General features: G+C 45.0%; 2 protein-coding genes across 3 annotated transcripts in view; both read right to left on the minus strand.

Moving 5' to 3' along the window:
• Tmem63c (transmembrane protein 63C) overlaps positions 1 to 12,487 on the minus strand; it is a 151,199-nt gene extending 138,712 nt beyond the window's left edge. Inside the window, exon 1 of the mRNA XM_017799890.2 lies at positions 10,666 to 12,487. The gene's annotated coding sequence lies outside the window, so the exon portion shown is untranslated. The remainder of the gene's footprint in view (positions 1 to 10,665) is intronic.
• A 75-nt stretch (positions 12,488 to 12,562) lies between these two features.
• Positions 12,563 to 23,278, minus strand: part of Cipc (CLOCK interacting pacemaker) — a 20,147-nt gene continuing 9,431 nt past the window's right edge. For both annotated transcript variants that reach the window (XM_029567037.1, XM_029567041.1), the window contains exons 3-4: positions 16,958 to 17,127; positions 12,563 to 14,007 (exon numbers count right to left, since the gene is read on the minus strand). In XM_029567037.1, coding sequence (XP_029422897.1) covers positions 13,114 to 14,007; positions 16,958 to 17,127 — 1,064 coding nt within the window. In that variant the 3' untranslated portion in view covers positions 12,563 to 13,113. The remainder of the gene's footprint in view (positions 14,008 to 16,957; positions 17,128 to 23,278) is intronic.

Genomic DNA, 23,278 nt, shown 5'->3' on the forward strand with positions numbered 1-23,278 from the left:
TATGGAGCGCTGAATTCAAATCCTAACTGTGCCCTGGATATGCTGTGTGGCCTGGGCCACTCGGCCCAGTCCCAAACCTTCCACTCAGCGTGTTGCGCTGTGCACCGCGGGCAGACGGCAGGAACAAAGCCTAGGAGGAAAAGCAGTGGGGTACATTGTTTCAGAGCTGGAAAGACCGGTAGTCATCTTGAATTTGACCTTGATGAATCGGAGTTGCAGAGGTCACCCGAGCAAGAGGAAGCTATTCTTGCCTTTAGCCCAAGACTCTAGGAACTGCTGTCAGGACCCAGGCGCAAAGAGCAAGGGGATGGGAGGCGAGGCCAGGCGGGGCGGCGAGACCCAAGCACCGAGCGCACGAGGCCGAGAACTCCCTCGCCTCCACGGCGTAATTAATCCACAGCAGCAGGGGAGACAATGCGGCGGCTCTCGGAGAAAGGAGTTAATTAGCAACGCGTACGGGAGAGACAATTAAATTACAGGAGACAACGGTGCACTCTGAGGACCCCGAGCCCCCTTGCCTATTTTTCAGACAGAAGTATTTCCACCTTGCCACAGGCACCGAGCGCCCGGATGCTGCAGTACTCAGGTCGGCCGGGAGGGGGCACAGCCGCCCTCTGCGCCCATCTCCCCAGAGTCCACCCTGGAGCTCTGGGGCCACCGGTGTGCGCGCAGGGCACTTGCAGCGCCGAAACGACCCCAGGACTGCCTGGTGTTTGCCTCGCCAGGCCACAAAGTTCTTTAGCTGGGAAAGAGCGCGATCTGGGGCCCAGTTTCATGCTACCAATCCTGGGCTGACCAAAGGCTGTCTCCGCGGGGACCCAGCAGCCTGTTCACCACCCCCCAACTGTGTATAAGAACAGTTAGTCCCACTTTGCTGTTAAGCCCTTCTTCTTTTCCTCCCTGCCACTTGGTGGGTTTGTCACAATAGTGGCCATTCTTTCCCTCATGCTATGGCTGGGACTCGGCTTAGGGATGCTCACTGAATCATAACCACAACTCTGTGCGATGTAATTACTAACCCTGCTCTGAAGAAGAGGAAACTGGAGCTCAGAGAGGTGGAGGAAACACAGCCCAGAAACAGCTGATAGGTGAAGACATTAACATTCACATTCCACTGACTTCTGAGCTCTTCCCCAGTCTCTAGCCTGTTTTCAGCGGAAGTCTCTAGCACAGAGCCTCCGCCATACGTGCTAATACAATAAGGACTTTTTAAAAATGAAAGGCAATTTGTTTCCTTGTTTGTCAAATGAATGTGAGAGTTGAGGTGATGTATATAAAATACCATCACTGTCTTGTAAAAGCTGGTCCCAAAGTTCCTGGCCTTTGGCAGTGCTGGGAATCCCTGGGGATCATGTTTTAAAACACAGTAGGGCCTGCACCTCTGCCTTATCTAACCAGCTCCCAAGTGATGGAGCCACTCCTGAGCACACTGCTCTGTGGGGTGCTGGTCCCCACCTCACAATTCCTCTTCCACTTCAGGGTACCTCCCTGCTTTGCACATTCACAGCCCTTTGAGGAGCTTTAGAAACTGATGGCCATGGAACAAAGGGAGGTCCTCTCTCCCAGACAGCTTTATAAAACTGGTCTGGGTGTGACCTGGGCATAGGCTACTCCTCTGCAGCCAAGCCTAGTGCAGTGGGTGCCAACTGGGTGGTGGCATGAGCAGAGGGGGTTGAGAAGCTCACCTGACACAGATGTGGAGGACAAGTTGTGTGGAGAGTGGAGGCTGAGTTTTGGCCAGGTGAGATGAAGGGTCCTGGCTCAGGTGGGGTTGACAATCAAAGGTCTGGATTCTTCTATATAGCTTCTCGCCTGGCCTGTATGGTTATAAAGAGGGGTGAGGCCTGGTACAGGCTGGGAGAGCTGCAGAGCGTTTGGCAGGTATTTCCCAGGATGTGCCCTAGGAAGGGCTCTCTCTATTCTGGGTGTCTGGGCAGGGTGCCAGAGGCAGGTAGAGAGCTGGCTGATTTGCTGACTACCACCTACAAGTACAAAACTGAAGGTTGGTCTTGGACTGAGGCCAGCAAAGTAGGCACAGTCCTTGCTCCTCAGACAGCACTGTTCACCTGCAGTGATCATTTTGCAATCGCTACTTATTGAGCATCTATCACATGCGAGATTCCTTTACATTAAGGCCCAACAATCTTTGTGTTGATAGGAGCAACCCAAAAAAATGAGGAAATGAGGTCCATTGGGATTATGCAACTTGCTGGGTTCCTGGAGACCTGCTGCAGACCTGACACCACATTCTCTCCTGCCATCCTATTCCATTCTTGTTCTTTCCTTGACTAACATACTATTTCTGCCTGGCATAGAGACACACACATGTAATCCCAACACTTGGAATGCTGGGGCACAAGGACAGATGAGGGTTAAAGGCCAGCCTGGGATACGTACAGAGAACCTGTCTCAAAAAATAAAAATTAGGGCTGGGAAGTTGCTGGGGTGGTGAACGTGCGTGCTACCAAGCCTAAGGACCTGAGTTTGATCCTTACCCCTGAAAGTTGTCCTCTGACCTCCACACGTGTTGTAGCATGCATGTGTACACACATACACACACAAGAAAATGCAATAAAATTTTTAAAGTCAAAATTAAATAAGTCAATCAAAATGCTATTCCTGTCTGTTTGCTAAAGCTCCACCCTATGCCAAGGCTGAGCTCATATCTCCCTCCCGTTGAATTCTTCTCTCCAGGCCTGGCATATCTCCGGCAGCTCTGGTCTGAAACTTGCCTTGGGCACCAGGCACAAACTTGTGTCACTGCCTTTCCCGTGGGTACCTGGCTCAGTTGCCAGGGCTCCAAGGCTAAGTCTACAGATATGTTTCTGGAGGTCCTGAGCCTCACAAGTGTTGGTTGCTACCAGTGCAAGGCAAGCCAGGGACCTATGAATGCCTTTGCTGGCAGCTGTCGAGGAAGCCTGAAGAGGGTGACTTGGAGAGGCCTGCTCTGGGGGAGCTCAAGAGTGTGGAGGAGAGTCACCTAGCAGGATAGTCTACCACAGAACTCTGCCAATGTGCCTGCAGTGTAAGGGTGGACTTGTCAACTAATGAATATGTTGTGCCTGTTTGCAACAATTCAGTTCTCAGCTAAGTAGTCTGACATGAAGGACTCTGGCCCTAATTAAAGGGTGTGTCCCTAAGGTTATCAACAGAATGATCTTTGCAATAAAAGAGACAAATAAGAGGCATCACCTCTCTAGGCTTGACTATCCAACTTCAGTGTGTAAGGCCTGCTGAGACCAAAGCCATCAAGGGGTTTTGATGGTCATTGGCGCCCTTCCCAGGACTAGAAGCAAGAACCTGCTTCAGTTGTTACCCTCGTTCATTTTTATTATCAACTGGACACAACCTAGTACCACTTGGGAAGTGGGAAACTTGAGTGAAGAATTGCCTCCATCAGATTGACCTGTGGCCAAGTATGTGAGAAATCTTAACTGATGATTGATTGATGTAGGAGGGCCCAGCTCATTGTGGGTGGTACCATCCTTAGACAGGGCTATATAAGAAAGGTAGCTGAGTAAGCCAGTAAGCAGCATTCCTCCATGATTTCTACTTCAGTTCCTGCCCTGACTTCCCTCGGTGATAGATTATGACCTGGAAGTATAAGACAAAATAAACCCCTTCCTCTCCCAAGTTGCTCTTGGTCGTGGTGTTGATCTCAGGGACAGAAAGCAAGCTGGAACAGTCATTTTACACCCATAGCTAGGTCAGCACCTGGGACACAAACTCTGTAACAGTTGAATGCATTCGTTGCCCTCAAGTAGCAATGACATTACGTTGGTCAAGTAAGTTTCAGAACTCATTAAAATTTTCAGAAGTGAAAATGATCAGGATTTGAGAATATACTCTTTGGGGTTTGTTGCTGCTGTTGTTTGAGATAGGGTTGAATGTATAAGCCTTGAAGTCCTGATCCTCTTGCCTCCACCTCTTCCTGAGTGCTGGGACTACAGGTCTGTGCCACCATACACGGTGCCAGCTCAGAATGTTTACAACAGGCAAGCTTGCTCAGGGCTTGCGGGGGGCGGGGGTCCCACCTGATAATACTTTTTTTTTTTCAGTACTGAAGATCAAACCCAGAGCTTTGCGAATGATAGGCAAACCTTCTACCAGTTCAGCTACATCTCTAGTCCTAGAGAATGCAAGTTTTTGAGGAACAACTGAGGGATGAGGATCACAGTTAAGGACATTTAAAATTCCTCAAAGTAGACTCTACTTGGAGCTGACCTGTGCTATCTGATGCTTGATCATCTCTTACCCTGTGCATCCCAGACCCCTTTTCTCTACATGAGAGACAGGCCCCACTCAGTGTGGGCTCTCCCACCCTCCTAATCCTGTGGTTGGCAGGACCAAGAGGTCTGTCCTGACTACAAGCTGAAAAAAAAGTCACCATGACCTGACCACACTATGTTAATCAGTAGCATTAGTAATTGACTACCTAGGGGTTCCAAGGCACAACTGATGCTATAAACACCTCATAAATTAAAAAAAAAAAAAAATCAAACCTTGCAAGGCTAGAAGGCACAACACTTCCACCTACACCCTGTAGACAACCTTCTGTTTGGAAAAGTCTTTAAAGAGGCTTTCACTTTGGGTCCCTGGCCTAGCTGCCTGCTGGAGGGCAGGGGACCACTACTGAAAGCCTGCTGTCTGGACGATGCCTCCTGCTGAGTTGTCAGGCCGTGAGTACCCCAGGCTGTTGGTTGGTTGTGGTACCCATTGCCCTCCCAATTTGCTTAGCTGAATATTCCTTTGCATTTTCTCAAAAGAGGCTCAGTAGCCTGCTGGAGACCAGTGGGAGGCAGAATGAAGCACTCAAGGGAAGCTCACAGGCCTGAGAGCCAGGGGAGATGTGAGGTTGTTGTGTTGTGTATGCCTTCTTCCTGCTTCTCCACTTCCCTTACTTTGAGGTGAAAAAGCCCAAGCAATTTTATCGTAAAATATGATACCCAGAGGACTGGGAAGGTGGCTCAGTAAATAAGAGTGCTTGCTCTATAAGCAGGAGGACCTGAGTTTGAATCCTAAGCACTCACTTAAAAAGCCAGGTATGATTGCACATGCCTGTAACTCCCACCTTTGGGGAGGCAGAGACAAGTGGATCTTGAGAGCTCAACTGCCAGCCAGTCTGGCCAAACCAGTGAGCTTCCAGTTCTGTGAGAGACCCTACATAGGCAATATGGCAGGCAGCAATAGAGGAAGACACCTGCTACCCTGCTCTGCCTTCTTCATGTGTGCATGTGGATGCATGCACCAATGTATTCACATGCAGCACACACAGACACACAGACACAGACACACACACACACACACACACACATCTCACATGCAGCACACACAGACACACAGACACACAGACACACACACACACACACACACACACACACACACACACACACAGCACCCTGCTATGATGATGAAATTAAAGGCTCTTAGGAGGCAGCAGACGCTGGAGGGGGTCTTTGTTCTGATAGTCCCTTATCCATCTAAAGCCCAGATCTGTCAGAGGTCCCTTCCCAAGGTTTCACTAAGCTCATATTCTCCTAAGGAAAGCTGAGGAATGTCACATCTTGGGGGACCCTGCTGCTAAGGTTGCAGTCCACCATGTATGGATAGCTCTAAGGAGCTCAGCGCTACGTGGAGGACTCCCTTTCTCAGCGGGGGCTTCCTGCTCTCTGCTTGACTGAAAAGTGCCTCCAGGCACGGATGCCTGACCTTATTTGGAACATGACCTTGGCATAGTTACCTGCACTAAACTGCCCCCAGGTTTTTTCTATATGATAATTAGGCATTGCCCTATAGCCAGATGATAGGATCCCCCTACCACATGTAAATAAAGCATACTATGAACACCTATCAGCTGAAGCTTTGGCTGCTGCCTCCACCCTATATTTTTCCCTGACCCCCCACTACATAAACCGGCTGCATCACTGAAACTGACTCCCGGCAGGTCTTTTCTGTCATGCTCACTGGCCGTCCTAACCCTGTTCATCGCTTCTGCTCCCTTTGTTCTCGTGGGTCGGTGGTCAACAGCACACAAGGGGAGGGAGAGACCCACAGTCACATTTTGTCACATACTACTATCTCTAGGGCCCATTCGTTGCTCAAAGAAAATGGTTTATTAAGGACTGCCAGGTGTCTTGGCCCATCCATTCATCTTAAATATCACTCTACCCCTAGAACTTGCCTGTATCTTCCCACTCACCTCTCCCCTATGCAGAAGGGCAGAGCGGTAGCTGAGCCTCCTTGGGTTACTACTGAGCCATCACCCTTCTGAGATTTCCTCATGCCCATTAGAAAACTGAATGCCCTTTCTCCTTGTGGTCTTCCAGTTCATTCCAGTGAACCTTTGAAGTCTAAGAAGAATCTGTCCCCGACCCTCCAGGGCCAATTTATTCATTTGAGGAGGGAGGAGTGGAGATGGTGATTTCAATACAGCTCTCAGTGGAGACATGGTTTACCATCCACAAGTCAGGGAAGGTCCTGATTTTTTTAGGGCTTCTGTTTTTTTCACTCACCCCCAAATGAAGGGTGGGCTCCTTGCCAAGGGCTCCCATGTGCCCACCTGGCGGGCAGAGCTTATGGACTATTCCCAAAGAACAGAAGCCCCCAGCTCTCCTGTGATGGGGACCATTATCGGAATGAAGGAGCGCCTTTCAAAGGCTGCTGTACTCCCTGAGATAAAAACTCTAGGAAAATTAAAGGCAGCTATTTTTAGTCTCTGGCTCTCAAGGCACTCAGAAGGCCTGGCTGGGAACACAATCAGTCACCCTGACTGGGGCCCTCAGGAGAGTGAACCTCAAGATCCCACAATTCAGTTTTTATTCCCCTTCATTTCTAGCAGCTTCCACCCACTGGTTGTTTGCTTCTACTCCGCGGTTTTTCTCAGTGTTTCCCGTCTCCTGGTGCTGTAACTGGAGGCAGGAATCACAGACTATATTTTTAAGCAATTCTCTAATGTCTTGCATAACCATCCCTGAGAAAGACGGGGAAGCCACGTGTTAAGAATGAGGAGGGATTCTGGGAGGAAGAGTCAGAGTAGTCACCTGAGGACCCACAGGCCATCTCCTTCCAGGAAGTCAGGCAGAGTACCCATCCTAGGCTGCCATTTGCTCTCTCAAAATTAGATTTGGGTAGAAGAGGGTCTTAATTATCCCAAGCAATGACAACCTTTCTGAGGCTGAATTCCATCATGAGTTTGTGTGCTGAAGTTGCCTTGTGCTACAATTTTAAAATTCTCAAGATAACCTCCTTCCACATGGCACCACGCTCTCATGGTGTGGGTGTGCAGTAAGGACCTCTCCATGCTGTTTTCAACTAGTGTAGCAGAGATAAAAGCTTCGAGAGCCAGGATATAGCATTGCCTCTTTCTCAATGATGCTTAGTGTGCTGTGCCACCTAAGTAACAGACAGACTCCAAGGCTAGGCCAGAATAAAGACCTCACGATGTACCATAGCATCTGTGTAGCCCTGCCTACTGATGGTGAAAGCTCCTGACAATACATGGAGAAACTTTATCCCTTGTTTTGGGGAGAGACATCTAAAGGGAAATAAAAGGCTAGCTGACCCACTAAAAAGCTTAAAAACAAAAACATAAACAAAAACCATGAGTTAGGCCCTTCATCTCAGATGAACACAAAACAGTTGTTTGTAGATGACTGACCAGCAAAGGACATGGTGTGATTTAACTCCAAAATGTCCTCCTTTGGGGCTAATAATCCTTGTTTGAGACTAGGGAGATGGCTCAGTGGATAAGAGGATTTTCTGCATAAGCATGAAGACCTGAGTTCGGCTCCCCAGCACCCATGTAAAACGCCAAATGTGGCCGTATGTGCCTGTAACCCCAGCACCAGTGGGTGGTAGAGACAAGGGGGTCGCTGAGGCTTGCTGGCCCCAGCCTAGCCAAAACCCAGCAAGCTCCAGGTTCAGTGAGTGACTCTGTCTCAAGGACATAAGCCAAAGACACTTGAGTTCACAGCTACACATGTGTGTATGTGTAAGTATACACCACACACATACAAAGAATTTCTTATTTGAAGGGCTGGGGAGGTAGCTCCATGTGGCAGAGTGCTTCTCTACCAGGTGCAAGGCCCTAGGTTCAATCCTCAGCACTGAAATAAATAATAAGTAAATAAATAAACATCTCACTTAGGAAATAAGGCAGAAGGACAATAAATTCAAGGTCAGCCTGGACTATGTTCAACACATCGTCATAAAAAGAAAAAGAAATCTGTTTCTTTCAATTCATAGCACCAGAATATGAATGATGGTGATAACCTTAAAGATGTGGCTTCAACAGTTTTTTATAAGGGAGTTCGTGAACGCAAGCATGCAGCAACCAGGTGATTATGAGGAAGGCAGAGCAATGTAGCCTGGCAAGATGCTTTTCCCAGAGCCACATAACAGAAGTAAAACCCATCCGAATACCAGAGCACAGTTGTCCAACTGGAGCACGAGCAATCTGTTTTTTAAGGTTCCCAGGTTAGTTCTTTTAGTCTACTGATTTTACAGCTCACTTGAAACACAGCTACAGATTTTTAAAGCTGTTTTTATTACATTTTATTTACTCTGTGTGTGTGTGTGTGTGTGTGTGTGTGTGTGTAGGTGTGTGAAACGGTGCACATGTGGAGGTTAGAGGACAACTTTCAAGAGTTGGTTCTCTCCTTCTACAATATGGTGCCTGGGGATCAAAGTCTAATGAGGCTTGGCAGTGCCTTTACTCATCACACTCACTTACAGCTACAGACCTTACAGAAAGGTTAAATCTGAGAACTTAGAGATAACCAGTTCTTTATTACTCATCTGAGAGAAGCAAAATCTAGAGAGGCCAAGTGACTTAGCCAAAGTCACCAATAATGAATAAAAGGTCTAATGGTGTGGGAACATCACTCAGTGGTACAGTATGTGACTACCATGGCTGAGACTCTAGGTTCAATCTCCAGCACCAGGCAATGAATGATGGTGATAACCTCAAAGATGTGGCTTCAACAGACCCACTCACAGAAAGGTGGTATTTCTGCATACTGGAACCACGCTGTAGGGCAGATGTTGAGTTCTCCTATGCCACACAGGATCTTTTTGTGCTCGCTTGCCTGTCTGGATTCTACTTCTGAGGGAGGAGGGCCCCTCTACTGTAGAAGGGCTGTCTCCAGCCATCTTTACTCCTTTTTATTCATTTTAATGGCTTTACAGCTATATTTTAGTCACGTAGACCCTTTGTGTAGGTAAGAATTAATGCTACGGAGCTTAATACTGTGACAAACCTCCAGACCTTTTAATGAGAATAAGATACGATCCCAGTACTGGGCATGGTAGCGCACATCTTTAATCCCAGCTCTTAGGAGGCAGACACAAGCAGATCTCTGTGAGTTCAAGGCCAGCCTGGTCTACATAGCAGGTTTCAGGCTGTACGGATACCCTGTCTCAAAAGACAAAAAAGAAAAAAAAAAAAGAAAAAAAAGATACAATCCCAGGATCTTACACATACCAGGACAGGGTTCCTGGCTGACCTGGGAAGCAAGGAGGACTCTACATGTCTCTCTGTAGGGAGCACAGAGGATGGCTGAGACAAATTTGCTAAGAATCTCTCTGTGGTAGAAAGAACTTCGCTTACTGTGGCTTTAGTTTACCCCAATGTACAACTGTAGCATCTCTGTATTTAAAAGATAGAGGACTGAACTGTATTCAGCTCACTGCTCCCACCCTCCACAGTATAAACCTCCAAAACTAGAGAACAGACTATTCTGTTGCTGTAAGACTGTCTGTGCACAGCCATGAAAGTCTGAACAGTTTCCAACACTGAGTATCCAATTCCAGTATTCCAAACGACACAAAACTATGTTTGAAACTTCAATCTGTCCAATCAATTCAAGTGTTTACTCTAGGTTTCTTTATTTTGGGGAGAGGGGTGCTAGGAATGGAACTCAGCCTCACACAGGGCTAGGCAAGCACTCTACCACTGACTATACCCCCACGCCTCAGTATTTTTTTTAATATTATTTTTTTTATGTGTATGAGTGTTATGCCTGCATGTATGTAAGTGCACCCGTGTCCTGCAATGCCTGAGGAGGACAGACAAGGCTGTCGGATCCCCTGAAACTGGAGTTACAGACAGTTGTTAGCTGCCATGTGGGTTCTGGGATTCGAACCCAGATCTTCCATAAGAACAGTGTTCTTAACCACTGAGCCATCTCTCCAGCCCCCAAGGCCTCAGTATTTTTAAGCAATTACAAAGCAAACAGGCCACATAGTTTTCAAGTAAGTGATTTTTTATTTTTCTCTGACATTTCACAGTCATTTTCTATTACTTCACACTTTCTTAAGAGAATTCACATTTGGTAAATAAATTTCTACCCTAAAGAGTTCATGGTTAGAAAACCATTTCAATATATGCACAAGAGTAGGTTGTTTGCTGAAGGAATCATACCAGAAAAGCCAGAAGATACTACAATCAATGAAAACAGTGTAGTAAATTACAAATGGAATTAAACCATAATCAATTCAACCAGCAACCTTTTCTAGATGTGCTTCCACACTGCCAGTAAAATCTGCCAAAGGTTCTCTTAAGGATTTGTCTGAGCTAAAATTGGCTTCTCACCTTGAGAAAACAACAGCCTGCACAGTACTTCATAATGACTTACAGCATGCACCACTGAAGCCATCACTACTTACAGCCTTGAGCAACCAATGCAGATCTTCCTGGTTCACTGCCGGCTTCCTCCATGGGCTGGTCTGGCCTCTGGCCTCAAGAGATTGCTCCTTTCAAGATCTAGCTTCTCTCCTTGGGTTCATCTGCTTCCAGCTCCACTAAAAAAACACCATACTAGCAGTCTAGAGACTTCAAGCAAAAGCTTAAGATCACAGAGCAGACACTGGGGGCGCTAACCCTCCCCAACACTCAGCATTGAAGATCAACAGTGGTTTTCATGATCTTTCAGCCTCATCTAGCAGGAAGAGTCCAAGAGGCTTACAGCTCCACGGAGGGTTTTTCCAGTGGAATACATTTGGTTCTCAGCAAGGGCGTTCAGCTTTCTGACACTCAGTAAGACTCATGACTGGTACCCAGGCTGTTCTGAGAGCACCTGTCTCTATAGCTTTCCTGCCAAACATTCTGCCAAAAAGGAAGCTTCCTAGCATGGGGCAGAGTGAGGCGGCTCCAGTACCATACAGATTCCAGGGAGGCAAGGCAAGCTGGCCAAGAGAAAAATATTACAAGGAGCTGAGTCTGCCCAGAGACACAGTTGCTCTGATTTTGGAAACTTTCCGAAAGCAAACAGCAGGTAATAATTCTGTGTTGATCAGTGAGTAGAGAGATTTTACCAAGTTGAATATTACTAAATAAGACATATCTAAATCAAATGCCTTTGTGAACACAGTATTGTCAACCTGAGCCTTATGATTTTTAAACTATGTTAGTTACAACTAACAACCTAATAAATATGATCATTACCTTCTGGGCTTAGTAACCCTCAAGAACATTTTCTTTGGGGAAAAAAAAGATGAAGCTGGTCATAAAAACTTCAGGTAATTTGTAAAGAACAAAGATTTTTAAGAGGATGAAAAATTTAATCAAAATCTTTTCCTTAGATACCTAGTTACAGATACACTGAAGTTGAAAAGAATGTGTATCATCTGGAAATTGGCATCACATTCTCCATCTTGAGACAAGCATCACGGTAGTAACATCACACCTTTGCTCTGCAGCCCACAGCTCTCCTTCAGTACATGGGAGATAAGAACCCAGGAGACAAAAATGAGTAAGAATCCTTTCCAGTTTTTGTTTTGTGGCCTTGTTATCAAAACCTCAGGATTTTATGTAATTTAAAATTTACAAGCATAATCACTTCTTCCCTCTCATAAAAACAATTAGGGGAGGGACAAACAAGGTGGCAGCCAAGGGTAATTTGCACCACACCTGAGGAACCACCAGGGCTATCTCAAGGTTTTCATCCTTTTGCTTTGTTTTGTTGTTCCTTCATTTTTTTAATTTTTAAATTTATTTATTTATCTATTTATCATGTGTGTATGCAGGTGTGTGGAGGTCAAAGGACAACTTTCACCTGTCAGTTCTCTCCTACCAGTGGGTTCTGAGGATTGAACTCAGGCTGTCAGGCTTGACAGCAAGCACCTTTACTCACTAAGCCATCTCTCAGCCCTATTTCAGGTGTCTGAGACGTAAGACAAGCTGTGCTATTACAAACATGAATTAAAATCTTCTAGCTGATGACCAAAAAAATGCTGGCCAGGGCTATTTCTTTGATCCCTTAATCAAAAAAGCAATTCATCAAATACAATTCCAGATGGTACTAAATCCATTCCATATCTTAAAAATCTGAAATATTTTCCCTACTTGTTTAAGTGAAATCTGATGAGTGGTTAAAGTATATGAGTGAAACAGTACTTCTTTTTCTCCTTGACTTTCAAGTTTAAGAAACTAAAGGTTGGCTGGGCATGGTGGCGCACACCTTTAATCCCACCACTTGGAAGACAGAGGCAGGCAAGGTCTTTGATCCCAACACTCAGGAGGCAAAGTATTCAAAACCAGCCTAGCTTACAAAGGAACACTTTGTCTAAAAAAAAAAAAAAAAAAAAAAAAAAAAAAAAAGAAACTAAAGCTTTACGTGATGAAGTGCTTATACCCAGACACAACCTGTGCCCAAAGCATTTTAGGTTTTGCCCAACTGGCACAATGCCTGGTAGAACGCAAACACACCTCTTATATTTTCCCTGTGACTAGGATACTTGAGGGAGGACCCACAAAGGGATCCTTAGGTCACCTACTCCTTGGTTTGACAGGTCCTGTTACTGAACCTTGGATCCTTAGTGAGTGGGATGGTGGGAGGTGACAGCTGGAACAGCCCCAGGAGTCTTCTCTCCTTTGTCCCATCCTCTAAGTGTCTGCAGGCTAAGGAAAAGGGACTCAAGGACACTCCCAATTGGAGGTCCTTGGAGGAACACAGATAAACACAACCTGTGCATGGACCACCAGTTATGACAGCAGCCAGACACTGCCATGTGGCTTGATGAATTTAGGAGGAAAAGCATAGGCTGTGGGAAACAGGCGTAGATAATAGCAAAGAGTTCAAAGAACCACTCAAATAACTGGAAAATGCCTCTGTGCTATATGTCTGGGTGGTCAGACAAGGTGTCCAGGTCACTGCCTGAATGACTGGACCCAGATGTTAGTGATGCCTGCAACTTGGCCCATGCCTGAGGGGCCCTGCTCTTGGTAGCCTCTATAAATAGCTGGGTTTGCTCCTTTAGCTGGTCTAGTTCCACCTGAGTTGCCTGGTTCTGACGAATCAACTCCTTGGTTTTCAAAGTGATCTCCAGCAAACCAGACTTGTGCAGGACCACTAAGGTATTCTGAAAGCGCCTGTGTTTGCTCTGCCTCTGCTCTGAAAAGATGTCTGGGCTGCGACAGAGGTGCTCCGAGGCCCACAGAGGTGAGCTGTAACTGGCCGACAGTGGTGAAAGAGGGGAGCTGTTCTCTAAGCCATGCAGAGTGCTGTCTGATGCACAGACAGGACTGGCAGGGGAAGCAAAAGTCAGACTGGGAGCCTTAGCCACATGACTACTGGACACAGGCTGCAGAGTCTGTGGACTTCCCCCTGCCACCAAGGAGGGCACTCCTTGCAGAGCTGAGTCCTCAGTGAGTTTGGCACTGGGTGGGACTGGAGTCAACGGACTGGATGGCACAAGACCAGTCTTAGTCGGCTCTGTGAAAGACAGGCTGGGCGCCAGTCTCTCGGTACAGATTTTCTTTGACATCCCACTTGCTCCTCTTTCTTCTGGGCTGAGGGAAAGGCCCCTTTTGCCTGGATGTGGGGCTATTTTGGTGTAAGAATTTAGAATGGGTAAGTAGTTCCTGGAGTCTGACTTTTTCTCACCAGCATGGCATGGGCTGACAGGAGATGGCACAGGTGGATGAAGGACAAAGAGCTGTGGCTGTGCTGAGATCACTTCAAAGGAGGGCTGGACAGTCCAGGACTGGAGCTGGGACGAACTGTTGCCCTGCAGACAAAGGAAGAGAACAGCTCCTCGTCAGGATGGAGGAGTGTGGCTTCTGCCTTCTGCAAAGCAGGCAGACATTCAGATGTATATTGCTGTTTCAAGTGCACACCACCTTATGCCAAGGGAGCCCACTTTATCTGATATCACATATTAAAAAAAAAATAAGCAAACAAAACCTTTCCTAAGGGAAAACTTGAGGAACTGTTTTTAATCAAGGGCTATCACTCAGATAAAAAGTTTGAAGCAGGTGAAGTTGACATTGTTAAGGTCACGATTTAGGTAATAAAAATATAGGCAGTATAGTTTCCTGGCAAGAGTTTAAAGATCCTAAGCCCAAGCTGGGGTGTAGCTCCACTGGTGGAGTACTTGCCTAGCATGCATGGAGTCCTGGGTTGAGCCCCAGGACCATATAAAGAGATGCCTATAATTCTAGCACTAGGGAAGTGGATGGAGGAGGATCAAGAGTTCGAGGCAATTCTCAGCTACAGAGGAGTTCAAGACCAGCTTGGGCTATCTGAGATTCCATCTCAAAACAAAAACAAAAACAAAAAAACCCAAAATTCTGAGACTACTCCATGAGGCCAGCTTGCCACTGAGCCTCCTGTCTCCTGCAGCCTTTCCAGCTATCTGTGCATACCAGGCTCTGCTGGAAAAGCCTCCTTACTCCTGAGCATGGGCTGCACACTCCTATGGAGCCGCCACCCCAGCCTGCAACACAGGTGGCTCATCAGCACAGCTGCACAAGGAACTAGAAAGCCAGAGGAGCCAGGAAGGAAAAGAGGCAGGAAAGACAAGGGCCGTAGCCTGGGGCAGCTGCCCGGTGCCTCTCGGGCCAGGACCATTTCCTCTCTCCATGCTCTCATCTCCTTTCAATACGGAGAGTTAGGGCTGGAGAGATGCCTCAACAGTTAAGAGCACTGACTGCTCTTGCAAAGGACCCGAGTTCAGTTCCTAGCATCCATATGGCAGCTAACAACCATCTGTAACTCCAGTTCCAGGGGATCTAACACCCTCTTCTGACCTCCATGGGCACTGCATGGCATGGGTGCACTTACATACATGTAGACAATACACTTAGACACATAAAATAAAAATAATATTTTTAAAAAATTACAGAGAGCTGAGGCTCCAGCTGAGACTCAATTTACCAAACAAAATGTTCAAATTCTTTCACAGGGCCTAGCAGGCCACCTACTTTTTGGAAACTCAGTTTATGTTCCTCAGACAACCAAGTAATGTTAACACACTAAGACTTCCCATCATGCCCTAGCCATGTTCCTGTAACCTTCAGCCTAAAATGGGAAGGTCAATACCAAAACCAGACTTCCAGTTTCACAATACTTAAGTACAAAGTAGACTTGTCAAGGCAAGAACTGTGATCTATTTTCAGAGTAAGTAGTATAAGCTTAAATATTTTCTTAAGTCAGTCTTTTTCATTCCTCAGACTTTTCTATTCTAACTTAAAAACCAAGTTTTTATGATTGAGTTTTCAGTTTCAAATACTGTAGTTATTTTCATCAACTAGTATTTCTTTTTTTAAAATGATTTTTATCTATTTTTATTTGTACAAGTTTTTGGATTGCCGCTATGTTTATTGGTACGTGTGTAGATGACCACAAAGGCTAGAAGAACCACCATGTAGGTGCTGGGAATCAAACCTGGGTCCTCTGGAAGAACAGCAAGTGCTCTTAACCCCCAAGCCACCTCTCCAGTCCTCATCCACTAATATTTCATATCTAGACAATAATCACACAATGTACATAGCTCTGTATTAAAGTTTAATAGAATTTTATCCAACTAGGTCTCCAGTGAATGGTGAGGATGCTGTGGGCATTGCCATTCTCAACCCAAAGAGCTGCTCTGTGACTAAGGCAAGGCTTTAGCTTGGAAAGTGCCTCAACTTCTGAAACAAAGATGTTGTTTTTGTTTTTTATAATTTTGGTTTTGATACACTGTCTTATTCTGTAGCCCAGGCTGGCCTCAAACCTGTAATTCTCCTCTGGCCTCAGCTTTTCAAGGGCTAAGATTACAGGAATGTACCACCACACAGGTTTACAAACATGTCTTACATTTCTAAATTCCCATGACAGTTCAAACTGAAAAGAATCTTAGGGTTGGACATGTAATTCAATGGTAGTGCACTTATTTAACGTACATAAGGCCCTGGGTTCAATCCCCAGCATGGCAAAAAAAAGACTCCTTTGTTTCTACTCTAAACTTTATCTCTTGTTAAATGTACCACTGAAGTAACCTTTGGGGTTGGTTCCTTTATATATTACTTACTAAAGCATTTCAAGGACCCTTTGGAAACTAAAAGTTTAAAAATAAAGTAGTCCATCTCACAAATAATATAAATTTTGACTCCTGTACTTCTGGTTTTTGTTTTTAGTGTTTCTCTCTCTCTCTCTCTCTCTGTTTGTGGTGTGGTGTGTGTGTGTGTGTGTGTGTGTGTGTGATGGGGGATTGAACACCAGGACTCCACATGATAGGTAAGTGCTCTACCACTATGCCACACCTCTAGCACCTGAACTCCTTTTAATAACAGTGTCAGTAAGGCTGGAGAGATGACACAGTAGTTAAGAGCACATACTACTTTTCTAGATGACTTGAGTTCAGATCCCAGGACCCATATTGGGAGGCTCACAACTGCCTGTAACTCCATCTCTAGAGAATCCAATGCCTTCTTCTGACCTCCAAGCGAACCTACACTCACATGCACATACCTACACTCAGACACACACACCCATACACATAATTTAAAAAACAAATCTTTTTAAAAAATTTTAATAAACCACTGTGAGCAGCTGAAAGGTGACATCCGCTCCAGGGCAGAAGGTACACTTCAGTATGTTTCAGACTGCTTCTGCAGTCTCTCCCTGCAGAGGAGTGTATACATAGGAAGCTCAGAAACCTGCATCTGCAAAGACTGGGTCATACTGGTCCTTCTCACCTGCTTGACCAGCACATTCTTCATGACGACCATGGGGGGCAGGGTAGGGAAGGCGTTGCTTGCAGCTCTGGAGCTCTGCCTCAGCCTGTCCTCTCGGCTCCACCCCAAGGCACTCAGCATGTCCTCTGACTCCATCTGCTCTGCGGAGCTCAAACATTCTGAGCTCCCATCTGGTGGTAAGAAAAAATGGTCAGTTCACTTAGGCTCCAGGCTATGGGCTCATAGTCCAGCTCCTAAGGCACCATGGACTCTTTAAAACAGAAAGGAATATGTGTTACGTGTTCCTGTGAATTTTCTGAGACTGGTAAATTTCACTGGATTTTCAGTGGGATCCATAATTACCCCTCCCACTCCTAATGATGAAGCAGAACTGCTCTGCTTGGCGTTCTCTGAAATATTACAGACAAAAACCTGCATCAATTACGGTTCATGTGAAAGTAATCACCAGCCCACATTGAGAAATTAGTTGAAGACTTCAAAGTTAGTCTTTACTTTTATTTTTAAGCTTTTTAAAATATATTTTTTATTGAATTTTTGTGCATTTCAGGTAATACATCTTCATTGTATTTAGATCCCCTCCCCATCTGTACCTCCCCATAGCCCCCGTACCAGACTTCTCATGCATTCTGTCATACATACTAAGGCCTATGGAGTCAAATTTGTGTTCCTAGATGTGCCTCTGTGTGAGTTCATCAACCGGAGCCTGGTCAGCCTATCTAGCATCAAGCCCTTAAAGAAGACCAACTCTTCCAACTCTTCCTCACCCAACAGTGATCAACTGCCTCAGCTAATGTCAAGGCCTCCTGTCCATTTCCCCAGTTCTGTGCTGGGTTTTTGTCTGGTTTGAGTTTGCATGGATCTTGTACATGGTGTCACCATTGCTGTAAGTTCATATGAGCAAGTTCCCAGAAGCCTGGAGGTCTCTTTCCTTATAGTCATGTACCACCCCTGGCTCTTAAAACTCTTTCCACCTCCTCTTCCAAAATGGTCCCTGAGCCCTGGGTAGGTGAGGTTTAATACAGGAGTCCTATCCAGGGACATGCACTCTGCATCTCTTATTCTCTACACTTTGGCCAAGTGTGGTCATCTGTGCTAACTGCCTTCTGTTGTATGAAGAAGCTTCAGTGATGAGAGTTGAGAGATGTATTAGTAGTCTCTCTACCCCTCATTCTACTATTCCATGAGCCTTAGATATAGAGGTTCCATTGTAGATGTATCACCTAGGGCTGGGCATCTCACAGACACTTTTTATTACATTCATTCATTCATTCATTCATTTATATGCTTATTTCTATGTAGGGTGGGCACATGTGTGCTACAGTGCACCTGTGAAGGTCTGAGGACAACTGATGAAAGTCAGTTCTGTCCTTCTACCATGTGGGTCATGGGGATCAAACTCAGGTTGCCAGTCTTGGTGGCAAGCACCTTTACTCAGAGTTAACTCACTAGCCCTAAGGCATTGCTTTCAAAATCTGTTGTTGAAAGCTGGGCGTGGTGGTGGTACACACCTGTGGTTCCAGCACTTGGGAGGCAGAGGCAGGCAGATCTCTGTGAGTTCAAGGCCAGCCTGGTCTACACAGTGAGTTCCAGGACAGCTGGGGCTACAGGGAGACCCTATCTCAAAAAAAAAAAAAAGACGACCAAAAAAAAAAAAAAAAAAATCTGTTGCTGAATCAAGGTGTGGTAGCACATGCCTTTAATCCCAGAACTCAGGAGGCAGAGGCAGGATCAGCCTGTTCTATACAGTGAGTTCCTGGTCAGCCAAGGCTACACAGTGAGACCCTGTCTCAAAAATATAAAAATACAAATAAAAAATCAGTTGTTGAGAAGGAGGGAAAATTCTGTCCCCAGGCGAAAGGAAGACCTTCAGAGGCTCTGGGTATCAGAAGATATAAATATAAAAAGCAAAAAAAAATTTACATCCATGATAAAATGAAAATAGCTTTGTCCTGAATGTTCTGATTATAAAATTCTGTAACTTTGTGTAATAGTTAGTGTTAACTGTTAACAAAAATTGAGAATCATCTAGGAGATAAATCTCCAGGTATGCCTGTGAAGGATTATGTAGATCAAAGTTAGCCTCTGAGGATATCTGTGAGTTACCTTGCTTAGGTTAATGTTGGAAGACTCATCTTTTTTCAAAAATGTATATGAGTATATTGCCTGCATGCACGTAAGTATTCCTGGTTCACTGCCGTGGGAACAAGCCACTGCCTGCCTCACACTCCTACCTCCTTAGATGGAGCTATCATTAGACCTTCCCTGCCACTATGGACTGAGGCCTTCTGAAACTATGAGCCAACATAAACCTTTCTTCCCTTCAATTGTTTCTGTTAGGTATTTTGGTCACAGTGATATGAAATAACAAATACAGATGCTCTCCAAAGCAAAAATATGCATGTTCTATGTTAATTCCACATAAAAGGAATGTAGTTAGACACCCTCAGAAATAAACCACGGAACTGTTATACCCTGCTGTTGAGGAGTCCAGGACTATCCTAAATGCTCATCAAGATGTAGCTCAGTTGACAGAGAGCTTACCTAGCATGCATAAAAGCCCTGGGTTCAATCTTTAGTACCACATAAGCTGGGTGTGATAGCATATACCTGTAATATCAGCAATCAGGAGGTGGAGGCAGGAAGATCTGGAGTTCAAATACATAGAGAGTTCTTAAGGCCAGCCTGTGCTACAGTACATGAAATATTACCTAAAAAAAAAAACAAAAAACAAAAAACAAAAAAACAGGTGTGATGGCACATGCCTATAATGGCTCAGGAGGCTAAGCCAAAAGGATCACAAATTCAATGTCAGCCTTAGCTACACAGCATGACCCTGTCTCAAAAAACAAACAACAAAACCCCACAAGAAATCTGAGTAACATGAATGATGCATGACTGAAAGTGCAATTTTTTTTTTCCAGAAAGTGTCTTAGTATGAAGCCCTGGCTGCTCAGGAGCCCCCTATATAGCTCAGGCTGGCCTTAAACTCAGAGATCCATATACCTCTGCCTCCTGAGTGCTGGGATTAAAGGTATGCACCACTATGCTGGCCCTTTAAGAAAATTTTTAAGATTTTTACTTTAAATTGTTTGTGTGTGTGTGTGTGTGTGTGTGTGTATACATATGAGTACAGAGGCTAGAGGCATCGGATTCCCTGAAACCAGAGTTACAGGCAGTTGTAAGCCACCTGATGAGGGTACTGGGAAATGAACTCAGGCCCTCTGCAAGAACAGTACCCACTCTTTTTCTGCTGAGTCATCTTTCCAGCTTGTAGTTAAAATTTAAATAAACGTAGCCATCAGCAACTGCATTTTGTGCAACTTAGCAAAGATTGTATGAACAGAAAGACATTTACCAATAGAAGTATAATTCAGAATGTCTAGTGACATGTCTCAAAAATTATAGCCAATGGATTCCTCCCCTTGATCTAACAAGTAATACAAATGTGTGTTTCTAGTTAAAAACTACTAGACTTGAAACAAATGATTTCAGAATCAATGGGCATACCTTGTTATTCCTGGGACTTTGGAGTCTAAATACCCCTCCACACATAAAGAAAGCAGGGGCAGCCAGGCATGGTGGCACACGCCCTAATTTCCAGCACTTGGGAGGCAGAGGCAGGCAGATTTCTGTGAGTTTGAAGCTAATCTGGTTTACAGACTGAGTTCCAGGACAGCCAGGGCTACATAGTGAGACCCTGTCTCAAAAAAAATTTTTTTAATTAGAAAGAGAAAGTGAGAAACCCAGGGTCCTTGGAGAAAGAGTTGACTTCAAGTCTTTGGCTGAAAAAGCACAAGATGAGCCTAGACAGTTTGTTGTCCCAGAAAGCAAAAAGGTGCTCAAACATGAGGGAAAATACGTTGTATGAGCCAGGGACTACACCTAGATGGGACTCTCACCACCAAATCTGAGACAATGTAAGTACCAGAAATAATGATGCTAATGGATCACAAACTGAATTACAAAAGAATTATACAAATCCACAGTGATACTCAAAAAGAGAACAGAGAGGGGAAAATGCTTCTTTACAGAAGAGTTCCAACTGATGGGAAAAATGACAGCATTAGAGAATCGCAACTTTTAAGGCACTAGTACAGTATCTGATTCAAGCAAAGATCATCACTGGATGCTAAAACACTGGCCAAGAATTTGTGGGAAGTCAGGAAGAGTGATGCATACTTGTAATCCACCAGCACAAAGGAGGCTAAGATGCCCAGGTTGTCCTTGAACTCATTCTGTAGCACAGGCAGGTCTTAAACCAGCCTCAGCCTCCATAGGACCTGGGATTCCAGGCATGCACCACTAGGCCCAGCTAAAAGGTTATTTATACTAAAGGAATCTGGTATACATTGCCTTTTAACCAAGCGACCAATGTCATAAAGGTGGAAAGATGGGAGAGCCGTTTTAGATTGATAAGACAGGACAGCCAAATGCCATGCACAACCTCAACTGGATCCTGGGTCCAAAACAGACAGACAAGGACAAATAGCTACACAGGATGTTACTGGGACAGTGAGAAAAATCTGAGTAGACTATGATATTGGTTCTGTCAGCACTACCTTTCTCAGGGACGATAACCAGGCTATCATTACACAGAAAGTGTCCTTGCTTTTATGAGATTCATACTAAAGATTTAGGGGTGAAATGATCATTGTTTCAAATTTACTTTCAAACAGCTCAGCCAATGTGTCTGTATGTCCAGAGAGAGAAAGAGAAGGGGGGGGGGCGGGGGAGATATGACAAAATGAAAATCTTTCTTGTGGGAAATTCATTCATTTTTGTATAGGTTTTAAATTTCCCAACTGCCAACAGTCCTGGGAATGGTAAATGGAAGGACTCTGTATATTTATTGTCTTCTCTGACTTTCCTAAGTTTCTAAGCTTTTACAATGAGCATGTATTACCTCTAATGAAATGGAAACAGACAAGAAGTAAATGAGATCTTGAAAGAGACTCTCCAGGAGGGTCTGGGATTCACATCTATTAATGAATGTCCCAGGTAAACTTCAGGAGGAGGCAAGCCTGGAAAACAATGCTCTAATTCGAGAAAGGATCCAAAGTGCTGCAGGTTGGCCAGCCTTCCCTAGACTGTCCTGGCCCTGGACAGGACACTAATTCCTCTGTTCTAATCCCTTGGTCAGTGCTATCCCTCTCTGAAAAAGTCTATTTATAATTCAGCTGCTCATTCAGCATGCTTATGAGATAAAAATATACCAATCAAAGGGGAGACTTCTAGTTTTCTTAACAGCAGCATTTGGATTTGTCTCTGGGATCCTGGGTAATATATGTGAATCGTGCCGTAGGAACGCTCCATTCTCAGGCTATTGAGCCTGAATCCCCTGGCATCACCCTGAGAATCTCCCAGGACAAAAATGTTGATATTAGTTCAATATTTTAGGATAGTTCAAGCCACCACCCTCAGACCTAGAAATAAAAAACAGCCTCAGCACAAATTTAAGAGACTCATGGGGAATGTGGTCAGCTTTTTTCAGGGAAGCCTTAAAACAGCTAATAATGAAAGCTGCTCTACTTTCTTATCTCTAATAGAGTTAACTGGACCAGGTAGCTCACAATCCAAACATGAAACACATAGATATTAGGAAAGATTACTAGAGAGAAGAGACTTTTTTTTGGTCCTTTTTTTGAGACAGGGTCTCCCTGCAGCCCCAGCTGACCTGGAACTCACTATGTAGACCAGGCTGGCCTTGAACTCACTATGTAGACCAGGCTGGCCTTGAACTCACTATGTAGACCAAGCTGGCCTTGAACTCACAGAGATCCACCTGCATCTGCCTCCCAAGTGCTGGGACTACAGGCGTGCGCCACCATGCCCGGTTGAGATGAGACTTTTTAAACACAGCAAAATAACTTTCTAAGCAAATATCATCTTAACAAATTGTATAGTCACTTAACCACAGTGAGAGACCACATATAAGATGGTGACTATACCACACAGCCTAAGTATGTAATAGGCTATAGCATCTAGGTTTGTGAAGGTACACTCTAGTGTCAACACAAGGACAAAAATCATGTAAGGATCCGTTTCACTGTAAGTAATATATGACTACACTACTTTTAATTGGCAGCCTTCAAATTGACACATGGTAACAAGATGTGGTAGGACTTTTCTTTCTCCCTGCAATGTAAATATTCCTATAAAAGGAGTTTAAGCTGGGTGTGGTGGCACACACCTTTAATCCCAGCACTTGGGAGGCAGAGGCAGGTGGATCTTTGTGAGTTCGAGGCCAGCCTGGTCTACATAGTGAGTTCCAGGACAGCTGGGGCTACAGGGAGACCCTGTCTCAAAAAGACAAAAAGGAAA

This window comes from Nannospalax galili, unplaced genomic scaffold (assembly GCF_000622305.1).
Source record: "Nannospalax galili isolate Female #2095 unplaced genomic scaffold, S.galili_v1.0 scaffold330, whole genome shotgun sequence".
Classification (NCBI taxonomy): Eukaryota; Metazoa; Chordata; class Mammalia; order Rodentia; family Spalacidae; genus Nannospalax; species Nannospalax galili.